This window comes from Emys orbicularis, chromosome 22 (assembly GCF_028017835.1).
Source record: "Emys orbicularis isolate rEmyOrb1 chromosome 22, rEmyOrb1.hap1, whole genome shotgun sequence".
Classification (NCBI taxonomy): Eukaryota; Metazoa; Chordata; order Testudines; family Emydidae; genus Emys; species Emys orbicularis.
The window spans coordinates 8,611,200-8,638,578 of record NC_088704.1 but is presented as its reverse complement, the minus strand read 5'-3'; the positions used below and the strand labels follow the sequence as shown (position 1 = coordinate 8,638,578).

The 27,379-nt window shown below is 44.4% G+C and overlaps 1 protein-coding gene across 1 annotated transcript in view; it reads left to right on the top strand.

Moving 5' to 3' along the window:
• CAPZB (capping actin protein of muscle Z-line subunit beta) overlaps nucleotides 1-27,379 on the top strand; it is a 111,471-nt gene that overhangs the window by 80,922 nt on the left and 3,170 nt on the right. The window contains exons 5-8 of the mRNA XM_065421169.1: nucleotides 9,514-9,655; nucleotides 10,177-10,293; nucleotides 24,234-24,299; nucleotides 25,545-25,621. Of these exons, the coding sequence (XP_065277241.1) occupies nucleotides 9,514-9,655; nucleotides 10,177-10,293; nucleotides 24,234-24,299; nucleotides 25,545-25,621 (402 nt within the window). The remainder of the gene's footprint in view (nucleotides 1-9,513; nucleotides 9,656-10,176; nucleotides 10,294-24,233; nucleotides 24,300-25,544; nucleotides 25,622-27,379) is intronic.

Below are 27,379 nucleotides of genomic sequence, written 5' to 3'. Positions count from 1 at the left end.
TTACTGAAATCCACCTAAAATGGCACTGACTTTGTCCCTTTTCTAATTTTATGATTGTTACAAAAATTTTGATTCCTCAAGACAAACTTCATTTGCATAAGACCATGCTGCCTGTTGAACATTACAGCTTTACCCTCTGCGGCTGGGATTTAAAAAAGAGCCTCAGGGAGTCCGGGTGCCTGATGTCCATCAGAATTCCAGACTCCTAGGCTCCTTTGAAAAGCCAAGCCTAGATGTTTAGTGACTTACCCCTTAATAATGCTAGGTCCCTGTTGTTGAGCCACTTTACCGTGCTCATCGCCATACATTTGTAGGTGCGGCTGGTTGTTTGATAATTCCAAAGCTCTTGACTCCCCCTTCAAGACAATGTTTGGCCAGACAGATGCATCAGAACAAGATAGTTAGACTGATTAAGGATAAACTTCCTAGCTCATATAGCTGTTTGTCTTATTGCTGAACATCTGAATCTCGGTTAGAGAATATACATGTATGCTCAGAATAGAGCAGTTTATTCTTAAAAGTACAAGGGGAGATTTTCAAAGGCACAGATGTCAGTTAGGTTCCTAACTCCATTTGAAAGTCAAGGTACACTGAGCTACAGGTCTGGACACAGTAATAAGGAACTAGATCTGAAACTGGCCCTTGGACTATCTGACAGTTACAATCCGGACTGGGGAGCTCAAGAGCATCATCATCCACATCTACTGACTCTGGCGTGAACCTAGCAAGTGGTGGAGGATACTTTCAGTTTAGGTTGAGTACTACACTGCCCTTTGCATCTCTGAAAGCTCTCCCACAGTGTCTTAAAAGTATGCTATGTTTTTAATGAATAAGTTGGTATCAGATGGTGAAGTAGGGCAGGGCCGGCTCCAGGCACCAGCTTGGCAAGCAGGTGCTTGGGGCAGCCACTCCGGAGAGGGGCAGCAGGTCCAGCTATTCAGCGGCAATTCGGCGGACGGTCCCTCACTCCCGCTCGGACCTTCCACCGAATTGCCGCCGCAGATCGCGATCGCGGCTTTTTTTGGGCTGCTTGGGGCGGCCAAAACCCTGGAGCCGGCCCTGAAGTAGGGTTTCCAGGTGCCCGGTTTTCAACCAGAAAGTCTGCTCAAAAAGGAGACCCCTAGCAGTGCCCGACCGGACACCAAAAGTTCAGTTACCACGGGGGAGTGGGGAAGAGGTGGCGCCAGGCCATCAACCCACATCAGCCCCTGCTCAGCTAGGGCTGCTCCTATTTGCATCTCGTGGGCAGGCAGGCTTGGTATCAGGCTGCAGCTCTGGAGCAGCGGGGCGGCGAGCGATGGGGGAAGGGCCTGGGGAAGGGGGGTGGGGGGAGTTTGGTTTTCAGCAATTAGAAAGTTGGCAACCCTAGTCAGAAGGCTAACTCATCAGCGAATAATAGTCCTTCTTGTAACCTGACTGGCTAGAGTAAACTTGATGTGTGAATTCATATGCCATACAATATCTGTGCCAAGCATGATTTCAGTACATTTAATGCTCATGCACAAGAAATAGTTTATTTTAGGCCTCCCATCTTTTCTGCCAAATATATTTTAATATTCAGTTTTATGCTTCAAATAAAAATAACATGTTCCCAAGTGGTAAGTGCAAATACAGAGAGTGTTCTGTGTAGATCAGTAAAGGTGAATGACTGGTGAATTTCATGAGGCTCAACTCTAGGTTTATTGCATCTTTCCTTACAGCAGCAGTGCGACTTGTCCTGCACTTCCTAGATTCACACCCAGACAGCAGGTGGAGTACACAGTGGTGCTTCAGAGTTCTCCAGCCTAGTTTGTAAGGGTGTAAATCGTTTAAGAGCCTTCAAGATCTAATTCCTGTCAATGTTTTGCAGATCTGTAACTCAGCGTATCTTGCTGTAGTTTGTTACAAGACTGCTGTCTGAAGCTGTTTACCCCGTACTGTATTTGTGTTCATTTCCCTGAAGGGAAGAAGGCCCTTCCCTGTATTTAGATTTTGGGGCCTCCACCCAGAGCCGTAATTAGGCATTTTAGCGCCTGAGGCGAACAAGCATATTTGTGCTTCTAAACGTTTTTTCCATCCTCCCGGCTTTGCGCCCGGATAGCTGCCTTGCTTGCCCTGATTACGGCACTACCTTCACTAGGACCCTTTCTGTAACTATGTACGTCTAGGTGCTGAACTACTTATTTAAACAAGTCTGGGACTCCACTGTGTACCTCTGCAGTTTCACTCTTAAGAGACTGACATAATTCTAGTTTATTTTGGAACAGCATGTGTGAGCAATTGTAGTTTGCAGAATGTAAAACTTGTCTGCAACTTCATTAAATATGCAGCGGGCTCTCTACAGAATGGCCTGCTGTTGGTCAAACTGATGGGTATAGGTGCAAGTCTCTGCCTCCTGTGGTTTAATGAGCCTGTTCTGTAACTGGAGATAGACCATGGTGTTACGAGGTGACTCAGTCTTTTGTGTTGGAGGCTAATGGTAGTTTGCTGGTGACTTCTCAAAGAGGTTTTGGTCATGACATTTCAAGCACTAAGTACAGTTGAATGTTTGGGGAAACTAAATGGGGAATGTCATTTTTGACAATGGTAATGTATTGAAAGCCACAAACTCCAGGATTCTAGGCAGCTTCTGACTTTTAGCTGTTCGATTGTTTTGAATGCTGTTCTCCTAACATGCAGGCAGCATTATTACTCTTTATAGCTCTCCTTGCAGTTTGTCGTCCAGCCGCAGTCCAGATGTGCAGTTAAGTGTAACTGGCATTGAAGTTACACATACCTAATTTTATTGGTATGCTTGCTCATAGGACTGTTGCACCTGTGTGTGCTGGAAAAAAATTCTGTTAAATACCTGTACAGAATCCATAGGCATATTTTGGGACGTGTTCATTAAACGGGACTGAGGACACAAACATCTTACCTTTTCTAGTATTCAGGGAACATCCTTAAAGAACTTCATATGGCCCCATTCCTGATTGTGTGTGAGATGAAGGGAAAGGAGTAAAGGAACTTTGACTTATCTCTAATTGAGCCAGTAAAAACCATTATTTCCTGCTCGTTTTCCCCTATATCAAACTGTCCTATGCATTCTCATGCCTGTTGTTTTATTGTTGAACAGTATTCTGTATTTTCTTGCTGCTGTAAATCTGGGATGGGGAGAAGGTCAATGGTGAAATTACCTGATGACAAAACTGAACTCTTTCTGTAGCCTTAAAATCTTTTTCCATCCATGAGCTAGTAATGTGTAGTCAATTTGAATAAATGGCTTGACAACACCTCTTTCCTTGCTGAAACTGGCCATTTTTTTTATACTTAGAAAGCAAAAATGCAAGTCAACATTTTGTTTTGGGTGGGGGAGGTACATGATGAAAATTGTTCTGTCGTGTGTCCTACCAGTCAGTTAAACTTCTGCCTTCAAATAGGCTCCTCCATTGACCTCCCTGTGGTATTCAGTCACCCATTAGAACTGCCAGAAAACAGCAGCCCTTTTGGTGGTGATTTTAATGTTTGTAGACGAATGCTCAAAAGCATTTTTGGGAGACAATAGGACTTTTTCTTCTATCAATATCAAGAGACTTAGACTCACTACTAGGTGCTGACCAGCTGTTCCTGTTACACTCTGCAATTGCTAGAAGCATCTATATAATTATCTAGAAAAAATCAAAGTGAACAGTGTCACTTTACCAAATCCAGTCGAAAGCACCACTTCACATTTTAAAATGGTTTTCATAAACAAATGGTATTGGTACTTGGCATTGGGTTTTGTGGCTTAATGTTGTGCTGCAAGAGTCATGAGCCAGATACAAAAACCCACCCGCTGTCTTTGGCACTAGCTTACCCACTGGAAAATGCCCAAGTGTTTTTATGGATGTGACTTGGTTCTAGTGAAATTGAGAGCCATAGCTTGTTTTCATTGCAGTGTGATGGAAACTCACTTTCCCAGTGTATAGTCCAAAATTCATACCAAGTGTTGTGGAAAGAGCTTTCCAATGGCACCAAACAACATCATTAATAATCTGGTCTTTAATGGTAAAATAAAGTGATCAATCTGTCCCCCTTTTTTTAGGATGTGCTACTGGGGAGAAGGGAAACTTCCTCCCCCCCCACCCCCACCCCCCAACCCAACTCTCTTGAAGTTATAGCTTTGTTCTGGCCAAGCTTTTACTCTCTAGAGTTCCTTAAACAAGTTTCCATCCTATGTGTCCACCCACCTAAACTTCAAACACTTCATAAAGCTTTGGATCTCTCTTAACTTAAATATTTTTTTTTCTCACATTCATAAAGTAGGTCATTTAAAAAAAAATTTTTTTAGTGTGACATTTTTTGTGTAAAAAGACTTTTTTCCAGGAGTTCTGTGGTTGAAGAGTAATGGACATAAAATCTGTGTACCTGACCATGACATTCAAACTATAAAGGGGTTCCAATGAAAAATGGCATGCTACTCTGAACTTTAGATGGCGAGAGTTATTGATATATTGGATGTAATGTCTTTTCAGTAACTCCAGGGATCAACCTCTTGTGCACAGTAAATATTTCCTGAAACATAACTTGAAGTCTCTGAAACAGTTGCAGCAGTCTTTATTGAAGGTCGGTTACCCCTTGAAGCCTCCATAATATAGGAGTGTGTCAACCAGCAGTGCAGCCTTCTGATAAAGGGTGGTGGGTGGTTAGCACAACCAAAAACATTATTTTTTTTTTTTTAGTATTCTCTTACTGCAAAATCTTGCCCCCTCCTCCATGCCAAAGAATAATCTGGAGATATCCAGTCCTTAAACTGAAGAAGACTTGAGTTCCCAGCTATTCTTAGCTTTGGAAAAATGTATTCACATTTGGGAAGCCTTGCAAAGCACCAGAAGTTGCACGGGAAGATAGGAATTGCCATATTGAATCAGACCTGTGGTTCATCTAATCAGTATTCTCTCTCTGACCGTGGCTAGCAACCAGATGCTTCTGAGGAAGATGTACAATAATCTGCCCAACACTGCAGTTACACGTACAACAATCTAGAAAACTCAGAGGGGCATAGATCAAGAGTAGGGATTCATGTAGACTGTCACCTCAAAGAAGAAGGTAGAATTTTCCAAGTCAGTTGCCCACCTTTCTGCTTAGTTTTTTATTAAGTGTGTCTGTTTTTTCTGTGTCTGACAAAGCTTTCTTGGATATAGTCCTGTCCTTGTGCAGCAAATCCATGCTTACAAATGTAGATTTCAATTCCTGCCAATCTCTGTCCAATTTTCTGTTATATAGTAGCCAATTAACCTGTAGCATCATCTTTATTTTTCCTGGAGAAAGTAAGCTTAAAGAAAAGTTCCCTAAACATGATGTCCTGGGTTTATGTATTTATCAGACATGTCCCACATCAGTATGGTTTATAAAAACTGATTAGGGAGGAATAAAACCTGAACCCTAAAATTTAGTCTCCATGTGACTCTGGCTGAAATCTAGTGCTTCTGATCAGTGATATACACTTTCTTCTCAGGAAAACCAGTGAATTTTTGGAATAATCAAATATTGGTGAAGCATACAGCTAACATTCATCCCTTGAACACGACTGCATTCAATTGTTTGCATTATCGTTTGGGTCTCAAGATACCTAAGCTGGCTATGGCAAAGTAACTTTATTGAAATAGCATGTTAGTATTTAAAACAATATTAATACTATATTTGATTCATTAAATATACAAAGACTAGTTAAAGTGTTTCCATGTGTGTGCTGTTAGTTCTGGCGGGAGGTTCTTCAGATGGTTTTATGTGGTTTCAAACAACATTTTAGCACATTCTTAAAATACCCACAAAAGCCTTTATGTAAAATCTCATAAATGTGAACCACATAAAAATTATTTTTTTCCTGTTTCATGTCATTAGGATCAAAGTACAGTAGGTAAGAATAAATTTCCAAAAAACCTTGTTGTAGTCCCATTCTTAATTAATGTTTCAGGCTCATAGCAAGCTCATAAAATGTATAATGGGGAAACTGTCTGTATACCCTTCAATAATCTCACTGACTGCCAGTTCACCCACAGTGATTTTTAGCACACTTGCTATGGAGGCAGATGTAGTTTCTATTCTCTAGCCTTTCAGCCCTTCTGCTCTCTTCTCCAAGGAAGCATCGGTCAGTTTTCTGAGGAACTGCAAGGCACACTGATCAATGCAGAAGTTACAATCCATTCCCACATGCTTCAGGAGAGTGAGGGTTTTTTTTGGTAACCTAACAGAGTTCTGGCTTCAGCATGTCTGCTCAGTTGAAAGGCTTTCCCTTTTTAATTGGGGTAATGTCTCTGGATAACAATACTTCATAGGACAGTACTATATGCTTCTTTGTTACTAAATGCCACATCTGTGCTTGCTGATCCATAGTGAAGGTCCCTCACTGGACACTAACTGCTGTAGTATTGAATTAACTGTTTATATCTGTCTCCCAGTCTTCAGCATTCTTTGGTATGATAGTACATATGTGCAATAAGGAAGAATTTGGGTAGCACTGGTGTCTCTTTGTATGGTGTGGGGGGGGGAGGGGTTGTGTGGGGGTGTTTTTTTTTTTTTTTTTAAGCTTTGATTTGTGTCCTACAGATGCAGAGAGAATATTTGAGTAGAGTAGGCCACATTCCTTTACAATAATCTTTCTGTCTGTTCACACTATACTGTGGGCACTGAGTTGGGAGGATGCATTTTACTTCTGGAACTGTCTGTAGCATATCCGGAGATCCAAAATGAACAGCATGTGGAATCAAACCTAAATGCAGTTAGTAAAACAGGCTTGTGTAAAAAAGAAAATAGATTTTTGTCATGTTAATAATGGAGTGAGGTTTTCCTTTCTTGCTGAAGGGAAACATGAAATCACTTGTAAATTTAAATGAACATGCTCCTCAAAAGGCAGTTAAAGTTAGGGCTGCAAAACTGTTTAACCTGGATGACATTTTCCTTCCCTTGGCTGCTGAGCCACTATTCCAATGTGGGGGGCTACCACTGAAGCAGCCTTCTCGAAACATGGATTCTCTGATGTTGTGTATACCCATAAGTGTACATGGTGAGCATATGAATGAAGAACACTCACAAAATGAACTAGATGTCTATAGCTATATGAGCACTTGTCTCTTGGCTTTTTCAGCTTCCTATACTTGCACCAGACTGACTGAACAGCATTAGAACCACACTATTATGAACAGTCAGCTTGGTAGTTTATACATCAGGTCCAGTCATGACTAATAGCTAGCAGTATGAGAGACTAGTTAACACTAAAGCAAAAACAAAAGCCAAATTAAAATCCTGCTATTAAATGGTGTGACAAATCTTAAGCCTTATGACGTGAGAGTTAAACTCTTATAGCTGTGAGTGTCCTGGAAATTCCTATAAGTACAAAGTTAAGAGAAGCAGGGACTGAAATTCTTTGCTGTAGTAGTTAAATTACTAAAATCTCAGTTTTCTGCATGCTGTGGGAGAATATTCATGCTTTACATCTCTTGCATAAGGAGAGCTTGAGATTCACTGTAGACACTTGCTAAGAAGGAACTGTAATAATTGTGCTAAAATGCTATAGGATTACAGTTGCAGTCTGCTAAAAGCAAAAAGTAAACCATATGCTCCCCAATCCCTACTATATCTGTTTACTTTACAGTAGATGTTTCATCCACCACATGTATAATGTGGTAAGAAAGGTGTAAAGCAGTTAGATCAGCAAAAGAGCAGGTGTGGGGTTTTACAGAGTTCATAGTTCTCTGTTTTGCAAGAATGTACTTTTTGGCCACTAAAGAAGAGAGATTCAATGTTTTAAGTTTATTCCCTGGTTTATACCTGCTCCCAAGCAGGATACCAGGTGGATTAATATTTAAACCTAGCCAGTGGCCCTCAGTACATTCTCGGACAATGTGGAGATTGCCTGCCTGGAGTGGTATACATAATGCTATATTGCATGTCCACCAATGGAACAATTAGCATGAGATGGTCATGTAAGTAACCTAGGCTTTCTGAAAAGGTCTCTGATATATTAGCGAAAAAAGGTCTCTGATATATTAGCGAAAAAGGCAGAAGCACACAAGCAAGATGTCCAAGTACATAAACAGCTGAAAGGCATTTTCTGGGCCATGACAAAATGTGACCGTGGGATCTACATCAACTCTCTGGGAGATAGCAGAGGACAGCTTGAAGTACAACAATCTGCATCAGCCTGTGGAGCCATCACATGCCTGAGTGGCAGCCATAAACAGCCTTCTAACATTCCCATCAAGAAATCGGATGGCTCTCCCTTTTCATCGATGGACAAGGTCCAGACAGAAGGAAAACAACAAACATGTTATGAAAATGTGCTGAACCAGGCATTTCCGATGACTGTCTGGAGCTATGAGACCCGGCAAAGCACATGGCTGCAGATCCAGGGACAAACACTGATCCTTCATCACTCAAAATGTAAAAGACCCATCCAAAAGTTATGGTATGGGTGTGCTGCGGGACCTGATGGCATTCCACCTGAGCTACTCCAAGGTGACTTGGAACCCCGGTGATTATTGGCCTACGTCAGCCGTTAAGTGTGGGCATCAGGCAAAGTACCAGCCTCCTGCATGAAATCCATGTCTTGCTTAGGGATGCAAAAATGTGTTTGTGCTGAGACAAGTTCAGGATCTGTCAAGTCTGTGTACTATCTGTGTTGCTGTATGGGTCAGAAACCTCTTACAAGCAGACTTGGAGTGGCTAGAGACATTCTATATGTGCTGTCAGCCCCAAATCCTGAACATAAACTGGTTTGACTTTGTGTAAAATGTCATCTCCTAGAGATCTGGCCTTCCTTCAATCACTCATCGTATTCAAAATCAGACGTGCATTCTTTTCAGCCATGTGCTGGGATGTTTTTGTCCATCCCAGCAACATCATACACTCAAACTGTCCGTGGACACCTGGCACAGCCTGCAGGGCCACCCCAGAGATTTGTGTATTCAGAGGATTGAGCCAGATGTGGAAACTTCACTACACCATGCCTGGTGTGGTGCCATCAATGGCGGCCACTCTGGCTGGCCCAACGGTCCTCTGTAGACTGTTTGACTGGCCCTTCGTTTCTAAGAACTTTGGTTTCAGTCTAACTCTGATAGCGATAAATCAAAATGTCAGCTTTCTTCACACAAACTTCAGACTGTAGCATAAAGCCACCTATCTGTTCCCTTTTGTCTTAATTAGCAGACTTTGCTATAAAGAACTTCCAGACACTCTCGGTAGTGAGAAGGAAAAACGACACTATCAAATACAGCCCTTACTTTCAGCCTGGTTTGTAGCTTGCTCTGTAACAGCTGTTGCAGTTAATTGGAATCGGAGGAGTTGTTGGCTCAAGTTGGATAGATATCCATAAATAGCTGTTTCTCACTAATCCATGTAAGGTTTTTATTTTTCTTAAGAGAAAAGTACAATCATTTTTATTAAAACGAATGATGTAAAAATATGAAAACTTAAGTTCTTGGGTATCTAGTAGGCTCTCAACAGCAGTCTAAAAAAACGTTCTGGAATCTGGGAACTTTTGTTTATCTGGAATCTTTATTGGCTCTCTTCTTACAGGTATTTTGAAGGTGGCGTCTCCTCTGTCTACCTCTGGGATCTGGATCATGGCTTTGCTGGTGTGATCCTTATTAAGAAAGCTGGAGACGGATCAAAGAAGATTAAGGGATGCTGGGATTCCATTCATGTGGTGGAAGTTCAGGTACATCCTGTGGGGCAGCTGATATTCCTAAATGAAAACAAAAGCCAGTTAATTCCAGACAATAAAGGCGTACAGGTGCTCAGCTGAACAATGCAATGTTATGTTGGGGCTGTGTAAACCTTTCCTCTATTAATTTTTGAAAAGTCCCTTAAGTAATTTGAATGAAGATAAGTCAGGGCTGTAATCAAAAGGATCCCAGAAAGATTGAAAATACGTTCTTTTCTGGGCATGTAACCGTGAGCTTTTTTTAATTTAAAGGTCTGCAGATAAATATCACCAATTAAGTAATAAAAAAGGGGCATTGGGGAGTAAATTTCTGGAACTAGATTTGCCTTTAGAAAAGTATGTGTGTGTGTGTGTGTGTGTGTGTGTGAGAGAGAGCATTTTAAAATATAAAACATTGGCTTCAGTCTGGCCATTCAGCTATGCTTTTCAATCCTCTGGCTGCTGATGTGACTCCCCCATGCTTTGCCATCTTTTAGGTTTTATGTTTTAACTTGTCTCTCCATCTTCCCTTTCAGGAAAAGTCCAGTGGTCGCACTGCCCATTACAAGTTGACCTCCACGGTGATGCTATGGCTGCAAACTAACAAAACTGGTTCCGGTACCATGAACCTCGGAGGAAGCCTTACCAGACAGGTACTACAATATACTAGCATTAGAGGAGATGTCTGCGAAGCAAGGCCACAGCTGACTCAGGCTCATGGGGCTTGGGTTGAGGGGCTAGAAATTGCTGTTGGGGCTGGAACCTGAGCTCTGGGACCCTCCACCCTCCCAGGGTCCCCAGCCCAAGCCCAAGCCCAAATGTCTATACAGCTATTTTTCTTCAGCCCTGGAACCCAAGCCCGGTGAGCAGAGTCAGCTGACCCAGGCAAGCCACAGCTTTTTTTTTTTTTTTTTAAATCCCTCTGTAGACATACCCAGAGTCTTACAAGCTCAAGACATGTCCTTCGTTATTTGTATTGCAATAGCACCCAAAAGCCCCAATCAGGATGAGAGGCCCCTTTGTGCTAGGTGCTGTATACACCCAAAAGCCCCAATCAGGATGAGAGGCCCCTTTGTGCTAGGTGCTGTATGCACACGGGGGTTCTCCTGCCATCACAATTCATTAAGACAAGTAACACTTTTCAATGCTTATCCTGGTACCACATGAAGCTTCTCTTGATGGTGGTAACGTTCTTAACAAAAATCATAAATTCAGTAGGAATTTGGGTTTCCTTGTCAGTCTTTTAATGCTGTGTTTGAGGTGGCCTTGCTGAATTTTCACAGCTTCTACTTACATGCTTTCCTGATTAATATTCTTTAGGTTAGATCTTGCATAACTACAGATGGACTTGTTCATTTTGCTCCTGCCCGCCCTTACAAGATCAGGCTGCATTATAAAAATGTCACTATCTAAAGCCAACCTGGCCTGTGAGATTAATCCTGTATCTTGCATGTTCTGTAGGATTATTTTGTTTGTTGATTATAATAACTTTCTTTGCATTTTTCCTAAGACTTCAAACATGCAGTACTTATAGAAGTGTTTTAGCTGCTACTGTACCTGAATGTTGTAAAACAAATCCTGTTGATCCCTCCCTTTAATTGTTGGTTCTTCACACCAGCATTTTAATTGCATTGCCTTTGCAGAAAAAGGTCAAACTTTTGAGAGTAGGGTGCCCAATTTGTCTCAATAGTCACAAGTGTGGCTGTCGAAGGCACATTTTATGGGCAGTAGTGGTTAATTGAAATACTGGTAGTGGCCAGCAATTCAGCTCCACAATGAGAATCTCCAAAACACACATTGCCTGCGATAAAGCAGACCATGCATACTCTGAAATGAATAGAACAGTTCATATTGCTGTGAGTGCCTGTGCCAGGTGTAAAGGGGGGAAGGGGCATGTATCCACATAGCAGAACTGAAGCAGTGTGTTGCTATTGGAAGCACCAAAAATTTGCAATAGACCTGCATGATTTTTCTATGTTGATGTTGCAGAAGAAACGGATGGGAAAGCAAAAATATGCATCTGGAGTCAGTTGTGCATTACGTACTGTTCAAAATGTTTACAGTAATTATACCTGGGTTATGGTGACTGGGATAAATAATTATCACTAGGCCTTCCTAATACTTTCAATCTTAGCCGTGAAATGGAGACCAAGGATTTGACTGTGGCCATGGCCTTGCACTGCATGACAACGCATGCCAAGGAAAACAATAGCCTGTTGAGAGTGCTTGTCCTCAGTACACCTTGGCCTGCACTACTAGGCTTTGTTTGGTTTGACTTTCACTCTTTGAGCTTTAATGAGGAAATTCATGCTTCTGTCGTCATTTTAACAGCAGATCATGTAATTCATATGTGATGCATTAAAGCGGAGGCCTGCTTCCAATGTAAGTAACTATAAAAAAAGCCACTAGGGAAATGATGCACTACTTCTGCACAAACAATGGAAAACTCTGAAACTCAAGTTAGCTTCAGGTCTGAGATTTTTTTTTTTTGCTCTGCAAATGCGATAGTAGCTTTATTTATGTAAAATAGCGTTGTCAGAATCCAGTGCAAATGGATAATCAGCAAATATTTAGGCTCTTCTGAACAGCTAGCATGCTGTGTATGCAGGAGTTCAGAGGTAGTTGTATGTTTGTCTCTAGGGTATCGTGCGTTAGCAGTTTGCTTTAAGGTGGCTGGATTTGTCAGCTAGTGTACTTTTCTCTTCATGCTTTAAACCCTGTGTATCCCATCACCTAAGGGGGTATCTTATGCCTAGGAACAGCTCTATATATTTTCCTTAGTCTACCTGCAGTCTACCATAAAGTTCAACACGTAAAATCATGTTTTTAATTGAATCAGGTCCTTAATTGGGTCTTTCCATTGACATTTTCAAGACACTGTATTTTAGGGTCACCAGTATAGCTTTGAAATAACTTTGGCTATTTAATTGTTTTGGTTAACTCTCCATTTAATTTTAGTACTGTATTGTAGGGTTACCATATTTAAAAAAAAAAAAAAAAAGAGGACACTCCACGGGCCCTGGTCCCGCCCCTTTCCCACCCCTGCCCCCGCCCCAACTCCGCCCCTTCCCCAAAGTCCCCACCCTAACTCCCCCTCCTCCCTCCCAGCCACGTGAAAAGGGCTGCCCGAGCGCTACCGGCTTAACGGTTTGCCGGGCAGCCTCCAGACCCTGCGCCCCCGGCCGGCGCTTCCCCATCGCAGCTGGAGCCCGGGAGGGGAAGCGCCCAGCTGGGGGCGCAGGGTCTGGAGGCTGCCCGGCAAACTGTGAAGCCGGTAGCGCTCGGGCTTCTGGCAGCCCCCATGCCTCCGGACCCTGCGCCCCCGGCCGGGCACTTCCCCTCCCGGGCTCCGGCTGCTGTGCTCCTCCCCTGACTCTTCGGCTCTGTTTAAGAGCCAAGCTGCCCGAGTGCTACCGGCTTCGGGCAGCCCCCATGCCTCCGGACCCTGCGCCGCCGGAGCAGAGCAGCTGGAGCCCAGGAGGGGAAGTGCCCGGCCGGCGGCTCGGGGTCCGGAGGCATGGGGGCTGCCCGAAGCCGGAGCGCTCGGGCAGCTCGGCTCTTAAACAGAGCCGAAGAGTCAGGGGAGGAGCAGAGCAGCTGGAGCCCGGGAGGGGAAGTGCCCGGCCGGTATTTTTCCCGGACATGTTCGGCTTTTTGGCAATTCCCCCCGGACGGGGGTTTGATTACCAAAAAGCCGGACATGTCCGGGAAAAACCGGACATATGGTAACCCTACTGTATTGACCACCTTGAGGCCTGAAACAAGAATAGCAGATCTGTCCTGGTTTCACTGCAACCTTTTAAGTGTTCACGAGCTCCAAAATACTCTGTCTTGTGATTTGATGCCAGAGAAGTTTTTGATGCCTCAAAAGGGAATTCTGCTGAGAGTCATAGTTTGAAACCAGTTTGGTCTCCTTGTCACAAATTGTGTACTTTCCACCAATGACTAACTTGGAGGAAGAAGCGGGTGCAAAGGAACAGCTAATGTAATCCCTCCAAATTTACCCGCTCTGGCAGCTACAAATAGCTGGGCAAGTCTCGCATTGAAATGTTATGGTGCTGTGCTATGGGAACCATGTGCAGTTTGGAATGGAAACATTTGCTCCTCACTAATTCCCATTCCTGTTGTCTGTACTGTGCCTGAGGTTACTCTTGATGTGGCCAATTCAGCATTACTGTTACATGCCTGGACAGTGGGGTCAGGGAGTTTCCTTTCTCGATTCTCACATGGTACTCTCTTCTGCAGTCATTCCCCATTGGCAGAGTACTGTTGCCCAGCACAAGAACCATATAAGTCCTGCTCTGGACTTCTTCCTTTTGTTGTTGTTGCCTTCATCTGGACTCTTTTGTGTTTGTTTAGAATAGTGGTTCTCGGCATTTCTGCTATAGAATCCTATTGCTGTCCAAACTGCTTATGTATTTGAAGGGTCACAGTTAGGTTATTCCTGAGAAATGTATATTCTAGTTTGAGAATAACTGTTTATTTTCCAAATTCTTTTATTATGAGTGACTTTACCCAAGTAATTTCCTGAGTGCCCTAATCCAACGTTTAGAATAATCTGGATGTTATACTCTGGCAAAATTATATTGGCGATAAATATGTAACCTATTGTGAATTTAGTGGCACTGTAACTTCACTGTGAAATATATTTGCATGACACTCACTGAGTGGCATACCTGTTCTTATCCATTCAAACAAGAATCCTTGACAGCTCTAAATACATGTTGCGATTCTGCACCTCTCCATATGCCACAACAGTACTTTTTTTGCATTTATAAACTGTCTGGTTTTATATAAGATGGTTTTATAAGATGAATTTTTAAAAATAAAATTTGCAGGGGAAACTTTGCTTTGCTTCTGATTGGAGAGAGGAAAACTTTGTTTCTTTAAAGTTGGTTTGATGCTTCTCAAACCAAAAAATGAAATATTTTGTTTCAAACAACTTTTGTTTTGAAATTTAAATTTAATTTTTTGAGGCTTTTCTGTTTTGTGATATTTTTTGAGATTTTTATTTTTTTCCTGATTCAAGATGGGAAAAATTATTGAAATCACAAAAGTTACTATAGCAATAAGAAGACAGTTCCTGCATAGTTCTATACTGTTCCATGATCCATTGATTTGTAGTTTTCAGGTAGAAGGTTAGAAGGGAATTAAAAGTATAGGTGACTTCTTATCAGATGCTTCATAAAGAAATCTGTGCAGAACAGCCCTTCTACATATGTATCCGTTTATGCAAGGGAAGTATAGACACCCTCTGATTTGTTGCAGAACTAGACTTCTGTTGGACTGAAAGAGTTCTCCCACAAAAGGCATGAAATGTCAGCATGAAAACTTTATTTTTGCAGTTGCCTAAACCAGGATGCAGTCCCAGGCACTTTATGTTCTGAAGACAAGCTTGGACGCAGTTCAAGAGAACTCCAAATTGAGGCAGTGCAGGCCAGGATGGAGGAAGTAACTTCCAGCTTCACATCCGACATTGGCAGCCTTCAGTAAATATGAGGGCTGAGAAAGGGACAGAGTGAATCGGTCACTTCTATGCAGTCTGCATTGACTGGGAAAAACAGAAGGAAGTAGTGCACAGCTGAAAGTGAAAGGGGCCATCTTTAACTTACAGATAAAGGTGCCGCTCCTACAGGGAACAGAAAAAATACCAGCTGTATTTAGGTTAAATGTTGTCCTCCAGTGGATACAAGTACATGTTCAAGTCTGATGCTGGGCAGATGCTGTGTGTTATCAGTTTCTGACAGACATGGTGGCTTTGCCTTTTTTTACTTGCGTAGTGTGACAGGCAATGTTTTTTTGGGGTGGGGGGAACTGAGGTGTGATTTCAGCAGTCTGCACTTTTATTCAAGATAAGAGCAGCCTGCTCAATCCTGCTCCAGTTTATTCAAAGTAGGTGTAGCCTTCAGGCTCCTGGCAAATAGTCAAAATAGCCTTTGGTTGGGCAAAGCTTTGATGCTCCCAGTTTAGAGGCAAGACTAACAGGTGCCTTTCTGAGACTCTTATTATGCACAAAGAACCTGTGTGTTTTTTGTTAAGTGAGGTTGAACATTGCAAGGAAGTGCTAGTTTGCTGAGAAGGAAGCTGGCTCACAAGCTATAGTTTATCCACATCTGGAGGTGTGGGAAGGGAAGAATATAAATCTGGGGGGGGGGGGGGGGGAAATGTAGCCTGGGATTTCAGATTAAAGCGCTGCAGATGTGTGTGTTGATTTTCAGATTTGAAATACGTAAATAGTGAAGGTGGAACACTTGCACTGCTGGATGAAGGCTGGTCTGTTGCAAGCTGAGCTTTCCCTGTGTTCAGGAATAAGTGCCCTGTGATATATCGCTGTGCAATAAAACACCAGTACAGACATTCTGCCATTTATCATAATAGGAAAATCCTCCCAAGCTTGGGCTTTGCAATTAGGCAAGCCATATATTTTAATCAAATAGAGCTTTCATGTAAAGGCCTATCCCACTGATTTCCAGATGTTGTAGAACTAAGTGAGAAGTAGGGGAATGTATTTCCACCAGAGGGATCTTAAAACTTGTGGTAGTCACAGACCTTGTGCTCCCCCTTAGCAGATGCCCGGTTTCCTAAATGTGCTGTCTCTGGGGCAGGGAATCGAACCGGTATTTATTTTGGTTCAGTTCAGGGTTGAGTTCAGTTGCATTCTATGTATTTGGGTTTAATTTCAATTCAAGCCATCCAAAAAACCAATTCAGTAACCGGTTTGAATTGGTTCAAATCATATTTCAGTCTTCTTGGAAGTAAATTAAAAAAAGAGAGAGTTGAAACTTAAAGTTGAAACTATTTTGATTTTTGGTCATTTGTTTATTTTTATCTTTAACTTTACATGAGTTTTCCTAGTATTTTTCTGTTGTCAAATAAACACGATTATTTTTCTCTGAGGTATTTATTTGAGCGAACTAAACCGCTTCCAGTGTTTGCTCTTTCATATTGGATGTTTGCAGTGAATTAAATTAAATTAATGGAGCTATCCTATCTCCTAGAACTGGAAGGGACCTTGAAAGGTCATTGAGTCCAGCCCCCTGCCTTCACTAGCAGGACCAAGTACTGATTTTGCCCCAGATCCCTAAGTGGCCCCCTCAAGGATTGAACTCACAACCCTGGGTTTAGCAGGCCAATGCTTAAACCACTGAGCTATCCCTCCCCCAATGGATAAATTTGAGTTTGGGGAATGGGCCCTGTCTCAAGTGGAGCATCTGGAGGGAGAAGCTGCCTGGGGATGGGTGGGAGGAGGCCTGTCCTAAGGGGCAGAAGGGTTGGGGAGCCATTACCTTGGGCTTGGAGAGGTATTCGGGGACCAGGGAGCATTCCACCTCTTCTTTCCCCGGGGGGGGGGGGGGGGCCTCAGAGCGTTCTTCTATCCAGCAATAGAAGACCCACAGCACAAAGTTTCAGAGCCCAGGTCATCTGGCTCAGGCTCGTGGGGCTAAAAATAGCCGTGTAGACATGCAGGCTCCACTGGAGCCTCCCATCTCCTCAGGTTTCAGAGCCCAGGCTCCAGCCTGGACCCAAATGTCTACACGGCTATTTTTAGCCCTGCAGTCCGAGCCAGCTGACTTGGGCTCTGGGACTTGCTGTGGGTTTTTCATTGCTGTGTGGATGTACCCAGAGGTGATGTTTCAACCTCTGACTGCCTCATGTGGTGTGCAGGCAGCTCGTAAGCTTCCCCTCTCCCTATTCATGGGCTGGCCTCCTTCTGTTCATCTTTGAGTGCTTGTTCATGTCTATTCCAATCAGGTGTGCGCACGTGTACAGTAGCCGGAAGCTTTTTCCCATAGCAGCATCCATCGGGTTGGTCCAGGCGCTCCCTGGGGTTGTGCCTTCATGGCGCTCAATATAGAGCCCTGCTGACCCGCCACCCCCTCTGTTCCTTCTTACGCAGTGACGGTGGCTGGAACTTCCCGTAGCCCTTACTTTAGCAAGCGTATTGAACTCCAGTTGTTTGTATATGGTTAGTTTATCTTAGTATTTAATAGTGGTTAGGAGGTTTCTACCCTCCTTCCGACTCCCTGGAGCTGTGGTATGCTGCAGTCCCCAGGGATTAAAAACTGTGTGGTCTGCATGAAGCGCATGCCAAAGAGCGATCCACACTCCTCGTGTTTGATGCCTAGGGAAGGGTCACCAAAAGTATCACTGTAAGATCTGCTGCGAGTTCACCCTAGAACTCTTAAAGAGAGGGAGCAGCGGCTTAAAGTGATCCTCATGGAGGCAGCTCTATGCCCCCATTCAGACCCAGGCTCAGGGGACCCGGCTCCTAGCACTTCCTCATCGACGCGGAGCGCCCCAGCGCTATCATCAAGTTCGGTGCCAAGAAAGGACTCGTCCTGGGACGTTCGGCACCGGCGGAGAGCCTCAGAAGAAAAAGAAGCCAAACAGTCGGTCACCCCCAGCTAAATCTAAGGAAGTGAGACCCCAGGCGGACCACAGCTCGAGATCCCCCGTTAGGGTCACGTTGATTCCTGCCCAGGCGAAGCAACTGAGTCCGGGGCCCCCCCCCATGTTCACTGGTCCCTACTGGCCAGCAGCTGCTGCTTCCTTCGATGCTGGAAGCTTTTTGAAGTTGCTCGGAATCTGCTGCACTTTACGGCGCCCCCTAGTAAGGAGGAACCTCCGGCGCTGGCGGTCCCACCCCACCCCCAGGTGCAGTCAGGCGGTAAACTGGCAATGATGTCCAGGCATTCCCCCTCTCCACGTCCTTCGGCACCGGCCCACTCAGACAGAGAGCTTAGTCGTTCCCCAAACTCTCGACGCTTGATGCACCAAAGCTCGGCTCCTCCGTGGTCTTCAGTCTCAGAGACCTCGGAGTCAGAGTCTGACTCCTACGGCTCTTGGAGTAGGAGCCAACGATCGAGGTCAAGGCGAGAGCTCCAGGCGCGGCCGCCTCGGGCAGAATCCATCACAGTGGCCATTCTGGACCCTCTGGGCCTTTTACGAGAGCCAGGGAGGGATCCAAGGGCACTGCTTCGCAGAGTCTTCAGTGACCTTGGCCACATTAGTCCCACCGTCAACCGCGCAGCTCACCTCGGTGCCTGCCCACACGCCAACGCCATCGGCTGCGGCACCATTGCCGGCACCAGCGACTCTTTTGATCTCGGCGCCGACAGCGATTTCAGGTCATGACGGACAATACAACAGCAATGTTCTATATCAACAAATGGCGGGGTGTACACTCCTCTCCCCTGTGCCAGGAAGCCCTCATGCTGTGGGACTTCTGTGTAGAACATTCAATACACCTGCAAGCGTTGTACCTTCCCGGGTTACAGAATGAGCTGGCAGACCACCTCAGCAGGTTGTTTCACAGCCACGAGTGGTCCCTTCGCCCGACGTCACGATTTCAATCTTCCAGAGGTGGGGCTTTCCCCAGATAGACCTATTCGCCACACGACACAACAGGAAGTGCCAGCAGTTCTGATCCTTCCAAAATCACAGCTCGGGCTCCAGCGCAGACGTGTTCCTCTTCCCATGGGGAGGTTGTCTCCTATACGCCTTTCCATCCATACAGCTCGTTCACAAGGTACTCGTCAAGATCCGGAGAGAGCGAGCTCAGGTCATATTGATAGCACCAGCCTGGCCCCGTCAGCACGAGTACACATCTCTCCTAGACATGGAACCCCCAATTACCCTGCCGCTCTTCCTGGACCTTCTGACACAAGATCACAGTCGTCTTGAACATCCAAACCTTGAGTCACTTCACCTCACGGCATGGAAGCTCCATGGTTGAACCTGATGGAGCTTTCCTGTTCAGACCAGGTTAGACAGGTCCTCCTTGGCAGCAGAAAACCCTCTACGAGAGCCACATACCTTGCCAAGGGGAAGAGATTTTCAGTCTGGTCGGCGCAGCGCCATTTGTCCCCGACTCTAGCCTCAGTGCCACTTATTCTGAATTACCTCCTCCATCTGAAGCAGCAGGGGCTTTAGTTGTCATCAATGAGGGTGCACTTAGCCGCAATCTCGGCCTTCCACCCGGGCACAGAGGGCCACTCTGTGTTTGATAACCCTATGGTCAACCGGTTCTTAAACGGGCTCGACAGGCTATACCCTAACATCCATCAGCCTGTCCCTGCTTGGGACCTCAACCTGGTCCTCTCTAGGCTCATGGAACCCCCCTTTGAACCATTAGCGACATGCTCCCTACTCTACCTCTCTTACCAGGTGGTGTTTCTGGTAGCGATAACCTCGGCCAGGAGGGGGTCTGAGCTCAGGGGCCTAACATCAGAGCCCCCTTATACTGTGTTCTATAAGGACAAGGTTCAGCTCAGACCTCACCCAGCTTTTCTTCCGAAGGTTGTGTCGCAGTTCCACATCAACCAGGACATCTTTCTCCTGGTGTTCTACCCTAAGCCACATTCCAGCAGCAGGGAGCAGAGGCTCCACTCTCTGGATGTCCACCGGGTGCTGGCCTTTTACATCGAGAGAACGAAACCGTCCAGAAAATCGGTCCAGTTATTCATGTCAGTGGTGGACAGAATGAAAGGTCAGCCTGTGTAGTCACAACGCATCTCATCACGGATCACATCCTGTATTCATGAGTGCTACAACCTGGCAGGTGTTCCTGCACCTCCAATCACAACGCACTCCACCAGGGCGCAGGCTTCATCAACGGTGTTCCTGGCTCACGTTCCCACTCAGGAAATCTGCAGGGCGGTGATGTGGTCCTTCATCCATACTTTTGCCACGCACTATGCGATTACCCAGCAGGCCAGAGACGATGCAGCCTTCGGACAAGCAGAGCTCCAATCAGTGGAAGACTCCGACCCCACCTCCTGAACTTGGGCTTGTGAGTCACCTGATTGGAATCGACATTAACCATTTTTTCTTCTTTAAGTGCTTGTTCCTCGCCTTCTCGTAACTGTTGTTCTTCGAGATGTATTGTTCATGTCCATTCCAATACCCACCCTCCTACCCCTCGGTCGGAGTAGCCAGCAAGAAGGAACTGAAGGGGTGGCGGGTCAACAGGGCTCTATATTGAGCGCCATGAAGCCGCGACTCCAGGGGGCGTCCGGACCGACCTGACGGATGCTGCTAGGGAAAAATCTTCTGGCTACCCTGCATATGCGCGTGCACACACCTGATTGGAATGGACATGAACAACACGTCTTGAAGAACGACAGTTACGAGAAGGTGAATAACCGTTTTTTCTCCTTGTACAGGGGCAGGCCTTGCTGGTAGCAATCTCATGCATGTTGTTTTGTAATGAAAATAAGATCACAGGGGTGTGTGTGTGTGTTTTATTTAAAAAAAAAAAAATGTTCAGCTTAAAAAATGCTGAACCTTTATTCTAACAGGTAACCCACTTTCCCCCACCCCGTTCCAGTTCAGGTTCAGTATGTAGGACAAAATGTATGGTTCAAGTTCAGATCCGACTCAAGTAAAAATACTAGTTTGAACTAATTTTCCCTGCTCTGGGGTTGCCCTGTTTGCTACATGCGTAACATTTTTGGGTACAATAGAATGGTAATTGCACAAGGAATTCCTTCTGCTTCTTCATGTGAACTTGTCAGACTTTCCAGTTGTCCAGTCACATAATAGCTGGTTTTACAATGGGAGCGGGAGGGAGGGAAGAGCATGCATAGACCAGCAGGGTGCAGAACTGGTTTACCATCACAAGGTGGGTAGTTTAAAGCTTTGAATATACAATTCTAGGAAAGAGGAAGGGCATATTTAGGCTGCACTGCTTGAATAGGTACATTTGAAGGCCATGCACAAACAGAAATCTTCAGTGGAGTTCTGCAAAACTGGCAGTATTGGGATATGTGGAGTTTACACCCTCAATTTTACTTTGGGGCATCTGCTTTGAATTTAGAATGAAACTTAGTGGAAACTGCCAAGTTTTGCCTCACTTGGTGTCCAAACATTTTGACATTTTTCCCACCTCAATCTCATTCTCTGCCTGCTGGCCCAGGCTTGTGAACCTTTGGGCAAAACTGGTCATTTTTAATTCCCTTAGAGAAGTTTGCATTGCTCTATTCCACAACAGCTGTATACATTGATTGGGGTTCTTCAGAGTGACATGGATGAATTTTCTTCAAATCTTTTCTACTATTCTCAGGGACGCTCATGATGGACCAAAATACTTATCCAACTTACATTTGTCTTTCATCTTATCATCTTTTCCTGCAATTTAACCTTGCAAAAAGCCCAGACAGCAGCAGACAGCTGCTGTATTCTACATGTGAGACGTCCCAAATCTCCAACTAGCTATCCAGAGCTTAATATACCCAGAAGAGTGAACTTCCCTCAGAGTTGGACTTGCAGCAGATAGCTCGGGAAATGAGGCAAGGAAGCCAGCTAGTGTGCATCTCAGATGGGAGAGGAGTGACTGAGACATGTAGATGGGACTTGGCTCATTCTGGAGTGTTAACTTTTTTTGACTGAGCTCATTGGCAGATGGGGAGTGACAGTGGGAAGATGAGCTGCTTGTTAACATCAACTTACAGAATGGAATTTCCCCTCCAAAGTAAATTAACCCCCTTTTATAGCAGCTGTAGGCTTTCTGCTTGAAATCTTACATTAACAGCCCACTGAAGGAGCCTTTAAAAGAAAAAAAAAAGCTGCTGTTTGTATAACATGGCTGCGGACTGACTCCGAACTCCCTTAAAACAGCCTCTCATAACATCTGGGCTTCTACAGCACATAAAAATGTTTTCCTTCTGGCAGCAGATTTTATGGAGACGTAATAAAATACGTTTTACAAAAATAATTCTATTTTCAGATTGTGTTTTGCCAGTGAGCGGGGCCTGTCCAGGTGTGGAGGAGATTCAGTGGGGGAGCCTGTGGAAGTAAATCAACCATTGCCAATGCCCCCAGTGTCCCAGATTTGGTCAATTTACTGATGCCCCCCCAACCTCACCATAATGTGTGCTTGTATAGTTCAGATTTATGTTCATCCTCTCCGCGGTCAGATCCTTTTTCTAGGCAACATGTCTCTCTGGTATGTAAACAATCTGACTGTGTAATCTAAGGGGAAAATTAAACTTTCTTCTTCCCCCTCTCTCCCCCCTCACCTCCCAGGTTATTTTTTGCCTTCAGGGCTCAAACTTAATTAAATGCGCCTCCAGGCTTGTTATACACTTCACTTAAAAGGAGAAACCTGTAGCTGCTCTAGATTTCCAGACTAGACCTCGAGGAAGGGACAGGAACAGATGGATATGAGAATTCAGTGGGTTACTGAAACTCTGTGACGAATCCCCTGTCTACAACATCTTTCTCCCTTCTTTGTTTTTATGCCTTCTCAGCACATCTGTATCAGTTGCCTGGCTTAGGATTGATATTCACTGGTTGGTAGCATATCTGCATGTAGCCAGAAGAATTTTCACCTAAGGCAGCAGAGGAGCCAATCTCTTCACTAGCACCACAGGTTTACAGATTACATGGGGCTTGCTGTGGTCTCCAGAGGAATGCTGCCTTAGGCTGCTCTAAGTAGAGGCAGAGCTTGTAAAGGGAACATGGCATTCTAGTGTCAGCTCTAACTTACTCTCAGTGGGGAAAGGGGTTCAAAGTCTCAGTTGGCTCATTGTTGTCCCCTGTTCAGACTTCCCTAAGCAGGTGTTCTACAGTGCATAACTGGGGATTTTACTCATTAAAACAATCTAATCAGTAGTGGGGCTAAACTTTGTCTGGTTGCAGAAACTTCATGTTAAATGGTCAAAGTGTTAACTATATGTGCCTTGCAAAGTAGAACCCTCCGTGCCAAGTACTTCGTGTCTAAAACACCTTTGCTCTTTCTAATAAGAGATGAGTTTGGGTGGAACTTCCTATTTCTGTGCGCCTGCAGTTTGGTAGCAGCTGAAGGCTGGCAGGAACCTAAATTATCACTAATGTTAGCAGACTGCTGTGGTCTTTCCTTCTCAAACCATAGCAGCTTGGGACATCCACCATATTCCTCCCACTTCTGTTGGAAGATAAATAATTCCCAAAGTGCAGATAACTGGGAAGATCTGAAAATACTGAATTTGCTCCCATATGTGGTTAGAAATAGGGCTGAGGTGAAGAATAAAAAACAGCTTTTTTTCCAGGGACAGACCCCAGATGTTAGACTGGCAGCTCCATGCAATGTGCTCCTCATCAGTAGCTCCATTGGCTATGAATCCAGACAGCTTCTGTGTTCCCCTTCTTTCTGTCCCCATCAAAGGATAATTGCATGGATTGTGTATCTACTGCAGCCACATCATGGCTAACTCTGCAGTATACACTTATCCCCTTTAGAGATGATAGGTGAGTGCTGGTGCAAACGGAAAGGGTCTCTCGTGGTACTGTGGGGGAAATGGGATTACTGAGAAGGAAGCACCAACATGACTCTGTCTCCAGCCTGGGGACGACTTGTTCTTCATGTGAGATGGTTGCTTGAGTTGGCTGGTGTACTGGTCACTAATGAGATTTGTACTTCTGGGGTTTCCCATTTGGCTAACAAACCATATGCATTTTATACCTGACCTTATTCTGAAAAAGGCTGCATTTACTCTACAACTCTGGCATTTAACCACATTCTCCCATCCCTGCAGTTAGTATGTGGAACTATCGTGTATCCCTTCCCACCTTGTTTCTCCATTACAACTGGTTCTGTTTCTTTTCTCTCCAGATGGAGAAAGATGAAACTGTGAGTGATTCCTCTCCACACATAGCCAATATTGGACGCTTGGTAGAGGTAAGTACACTGGGACCATCGCAGCTCTAGTAACTTACGTTGTACCAAGGCTAAATTTCCCAGCCATCTTTGTTGTCTAATGAGTTAAGACCCTTTGTGTGCTTCACAATAGTTCTTAGCTGTGAAAAGTCCTTCCTGCACAATTCTAGTCACTCCTTCCTTACCTCTCTCTCCCACTCAAAACAATAACCTTCCTGGAAATGAAATGGCCGTGTCCTTAGTATTAGTAAACACTTTCCCACCTGGAGTCACTTACAGAGTCATTGTTTTTGACAGAATTACTTAAAGCCATGCCATAGTATACCGAGCTGCCCTTTCAGCTGACATGTCGACGCATAGGAAGTGCTCATTTAGTGCGCTGCAGTTGTTTTTCACAGCACTTGACTTCATTGCAATTGTCAATCTATTCCTCAATGTACTAAGAGTCAAGGATAAGATTGCATTAGTTGCTGGAAAAGGGGTGTGGAGCAACAGTTGGCTGCTGTTTTACCACACCATATTCTAGAAAGAAGCTCTTATCCTCGTTGATTTCAGACTTCATAGTCCCTTTCTTTGGAAGGAGGGGAGAAAATCCTTAGTTAAATGAGTGTGTGCGCATAATACTGTTGCTAAAGCCCACCAGACACTCAAAGCATCAAAGATAAAACACACTTGATTTTGGGCCTTTTGTCAGAGGAGGAGTGGCCAGTGATTCAGGCCAGACTGAAGTTTTGCTGGGGGAGAAAGTATCACTTCCAAACATATTGCAGTTGTACCATTAGCCACCAACTCAGAGAATTCAACTTTGTTCTATAGAACCCTTGACCTCTTGGGTTCCTTAAATGGCTGACTCAGAACCTGGGAGTTTGTTCTGTTAAGGATCGGAACTAACAAGAGGGGGTGAATGGGCTGCCCTGTTTGCAGTGGGATACAAGCAAGGAGTTGGATCCCTGAACAAAAACTGCCCTCTTGTGGTCCTGGACAGGTATTTTGTGTATATAGCCTTCCACAGTAACCAGGAGCAAAGTGAATCCTCAGACACTAATGTGAGCTGAACCTCCAGCTGTTAGGAGAAGTGGGGCACACAGGATGACATGAAAACTTAAATAACAGGATACAGTGGGTCAAATCATGCTGTGGAAAGCATTGCATCTCAATACAGTCAACTGGGCTGATGAAGGGATACTCATAAGAGAGTGTAGTAACTTCTAATAACCATAGAAACAACTGCAGTGATTAATAGGCTGGCTTCTCCCTTTCTTCTAGGACATGGAAAACAAAATCAGAAGTACGCTGAATGAGATTTATTTTGGAAAAACAAAGGACATCGTTAATGGGCTGAGGTAATGGAACATCCACAGCTGGCACTTAGAGCTCACTTAGCCCTCTCCCTCCCCCAGCAGCACCTGCAGTATTGTCCCACAGTCAAACAGTGACTGGCATTCCTTTGCTAGAACTTCCCCTTTCCATATCTCCAATTAGTCACCTCATTGTGTTTTGGAAACATTCACTAGTAGTGGTGTATTTAGAGAATATTTCTCTTACACCTTTTGACTACAGGAATTTGCAGCACTTTAACCCCCTGTTCCCAGCTCAAGAAGAGCATAGCACAATTAGGTACTGTAGCTTGATGAAATTATTTTTTAATGGGCAGCTTAATTATTCAGATGGCAGAAGGTTGTAAGGGCTGGGTAACTAAATTTTGACTCATAGACCTAAACTTATTCTTACAAATAATTCTCAAATGCCAAACAATCATAAGGAACTGGCGATTCTATGAAAACAGAGCTTGTAGTTTTTTAAAAATGTGCTGCCACTTTTCTTCCCCGCTCCCTCAGGCTGGAATGTAGCTTACTAGAGCAGACCAAGTGAATGAGCCGAGTCTGCTGTGTATTTCTGCAGGGAAGTTGTGTGAGGCTTTGAACCTTGATTATGTCCAATCAGAAACTTGGCATAGCAAGCTCTGGGTGGGTGTTTTTTAACTCTTGGGGGAAAGTGCAGAACTGAGAGGGTGTTTAATGCTAATTAAACTCTTCTACCCTGTAAATATGCAAATTCTGCAGTTCCCGTGCATACTGATGTATGAAAGCATCAGCAGGTCTGCCCTGCAATGGTAGAATTATGGTGCTGATAAAACACTTCTGCTGCCTTCCTAATGGCAGTTTGGCTGGAGTGGGACCTGGTACTTGACAGACCTATTTAATGAAGTGCTGGTTGAAAATTGTCCCTCATTTTCATTGTGGTGTGTGGGGAATTGGTGAGGCAGCTGCCATTAACATCACATGGAAATATGTAACTGATTATTTTTTCCTGTGTGAACCTTGTTGAAAATACCTGTAGTTGAATCTATGCAGTATATTCTCCAGTACCACAGTCTAAAAGAGCTACTATTGTGTGTGTCAATGAGGTAATCTGTTTAGAACCATTATCACCCAGAGTATCTGGGTCTGGCTTTTCCTTCTCACCTTTCCTGTTTCCTCTGACTCGTGTATTTACACTTGTTCTTCCTGAACTCGTTCCTAGTGGCTTCCAGGATGCCAGCTGTCTGTTACTGGGTTCTTCTGACTGTTCTTTTCCCTACTCTACTTCACTCATTTCTGAACTACTCTCTGTAGATCTATTGATGCTATCCCCGACAACCAAAAGTATAAGCAGTTGCAGAGGGAGCTTTCTCAAGTGTTGACCCAGCGTCAGATCTACATCCAGCCTGATAACTAAACCAATCCAGGTACCCCTGCCTGTGAGGTGTGACAATCAGCACTAAACTAGGACTCACCCTGCCGAGAACAAGCTGTCTTACCTATGCATGACAACTGAAACCAGAACTAACCCGTAACTCCTGCAGACTGACCACCAACTTTTTAATTTGTTTCACCCTAGGGCTATTTCTTCATAGAACCAATGAATGCCTTGATCTTTATTTCCACTGTGTGGAGTTCTGTGCACTGAAACGTGGGGGGATTTGCCCGTTTTGTTCTGCACTCTGTCTTGGGGGGCAATTATACAGTAGATGGCCACATACCCAAAGTGGTGTTAGCTTGTATTCATTGTTTTTATCCAAAACCGTTTGGCTCCATTACAATTGCACCATCATTTTTTTT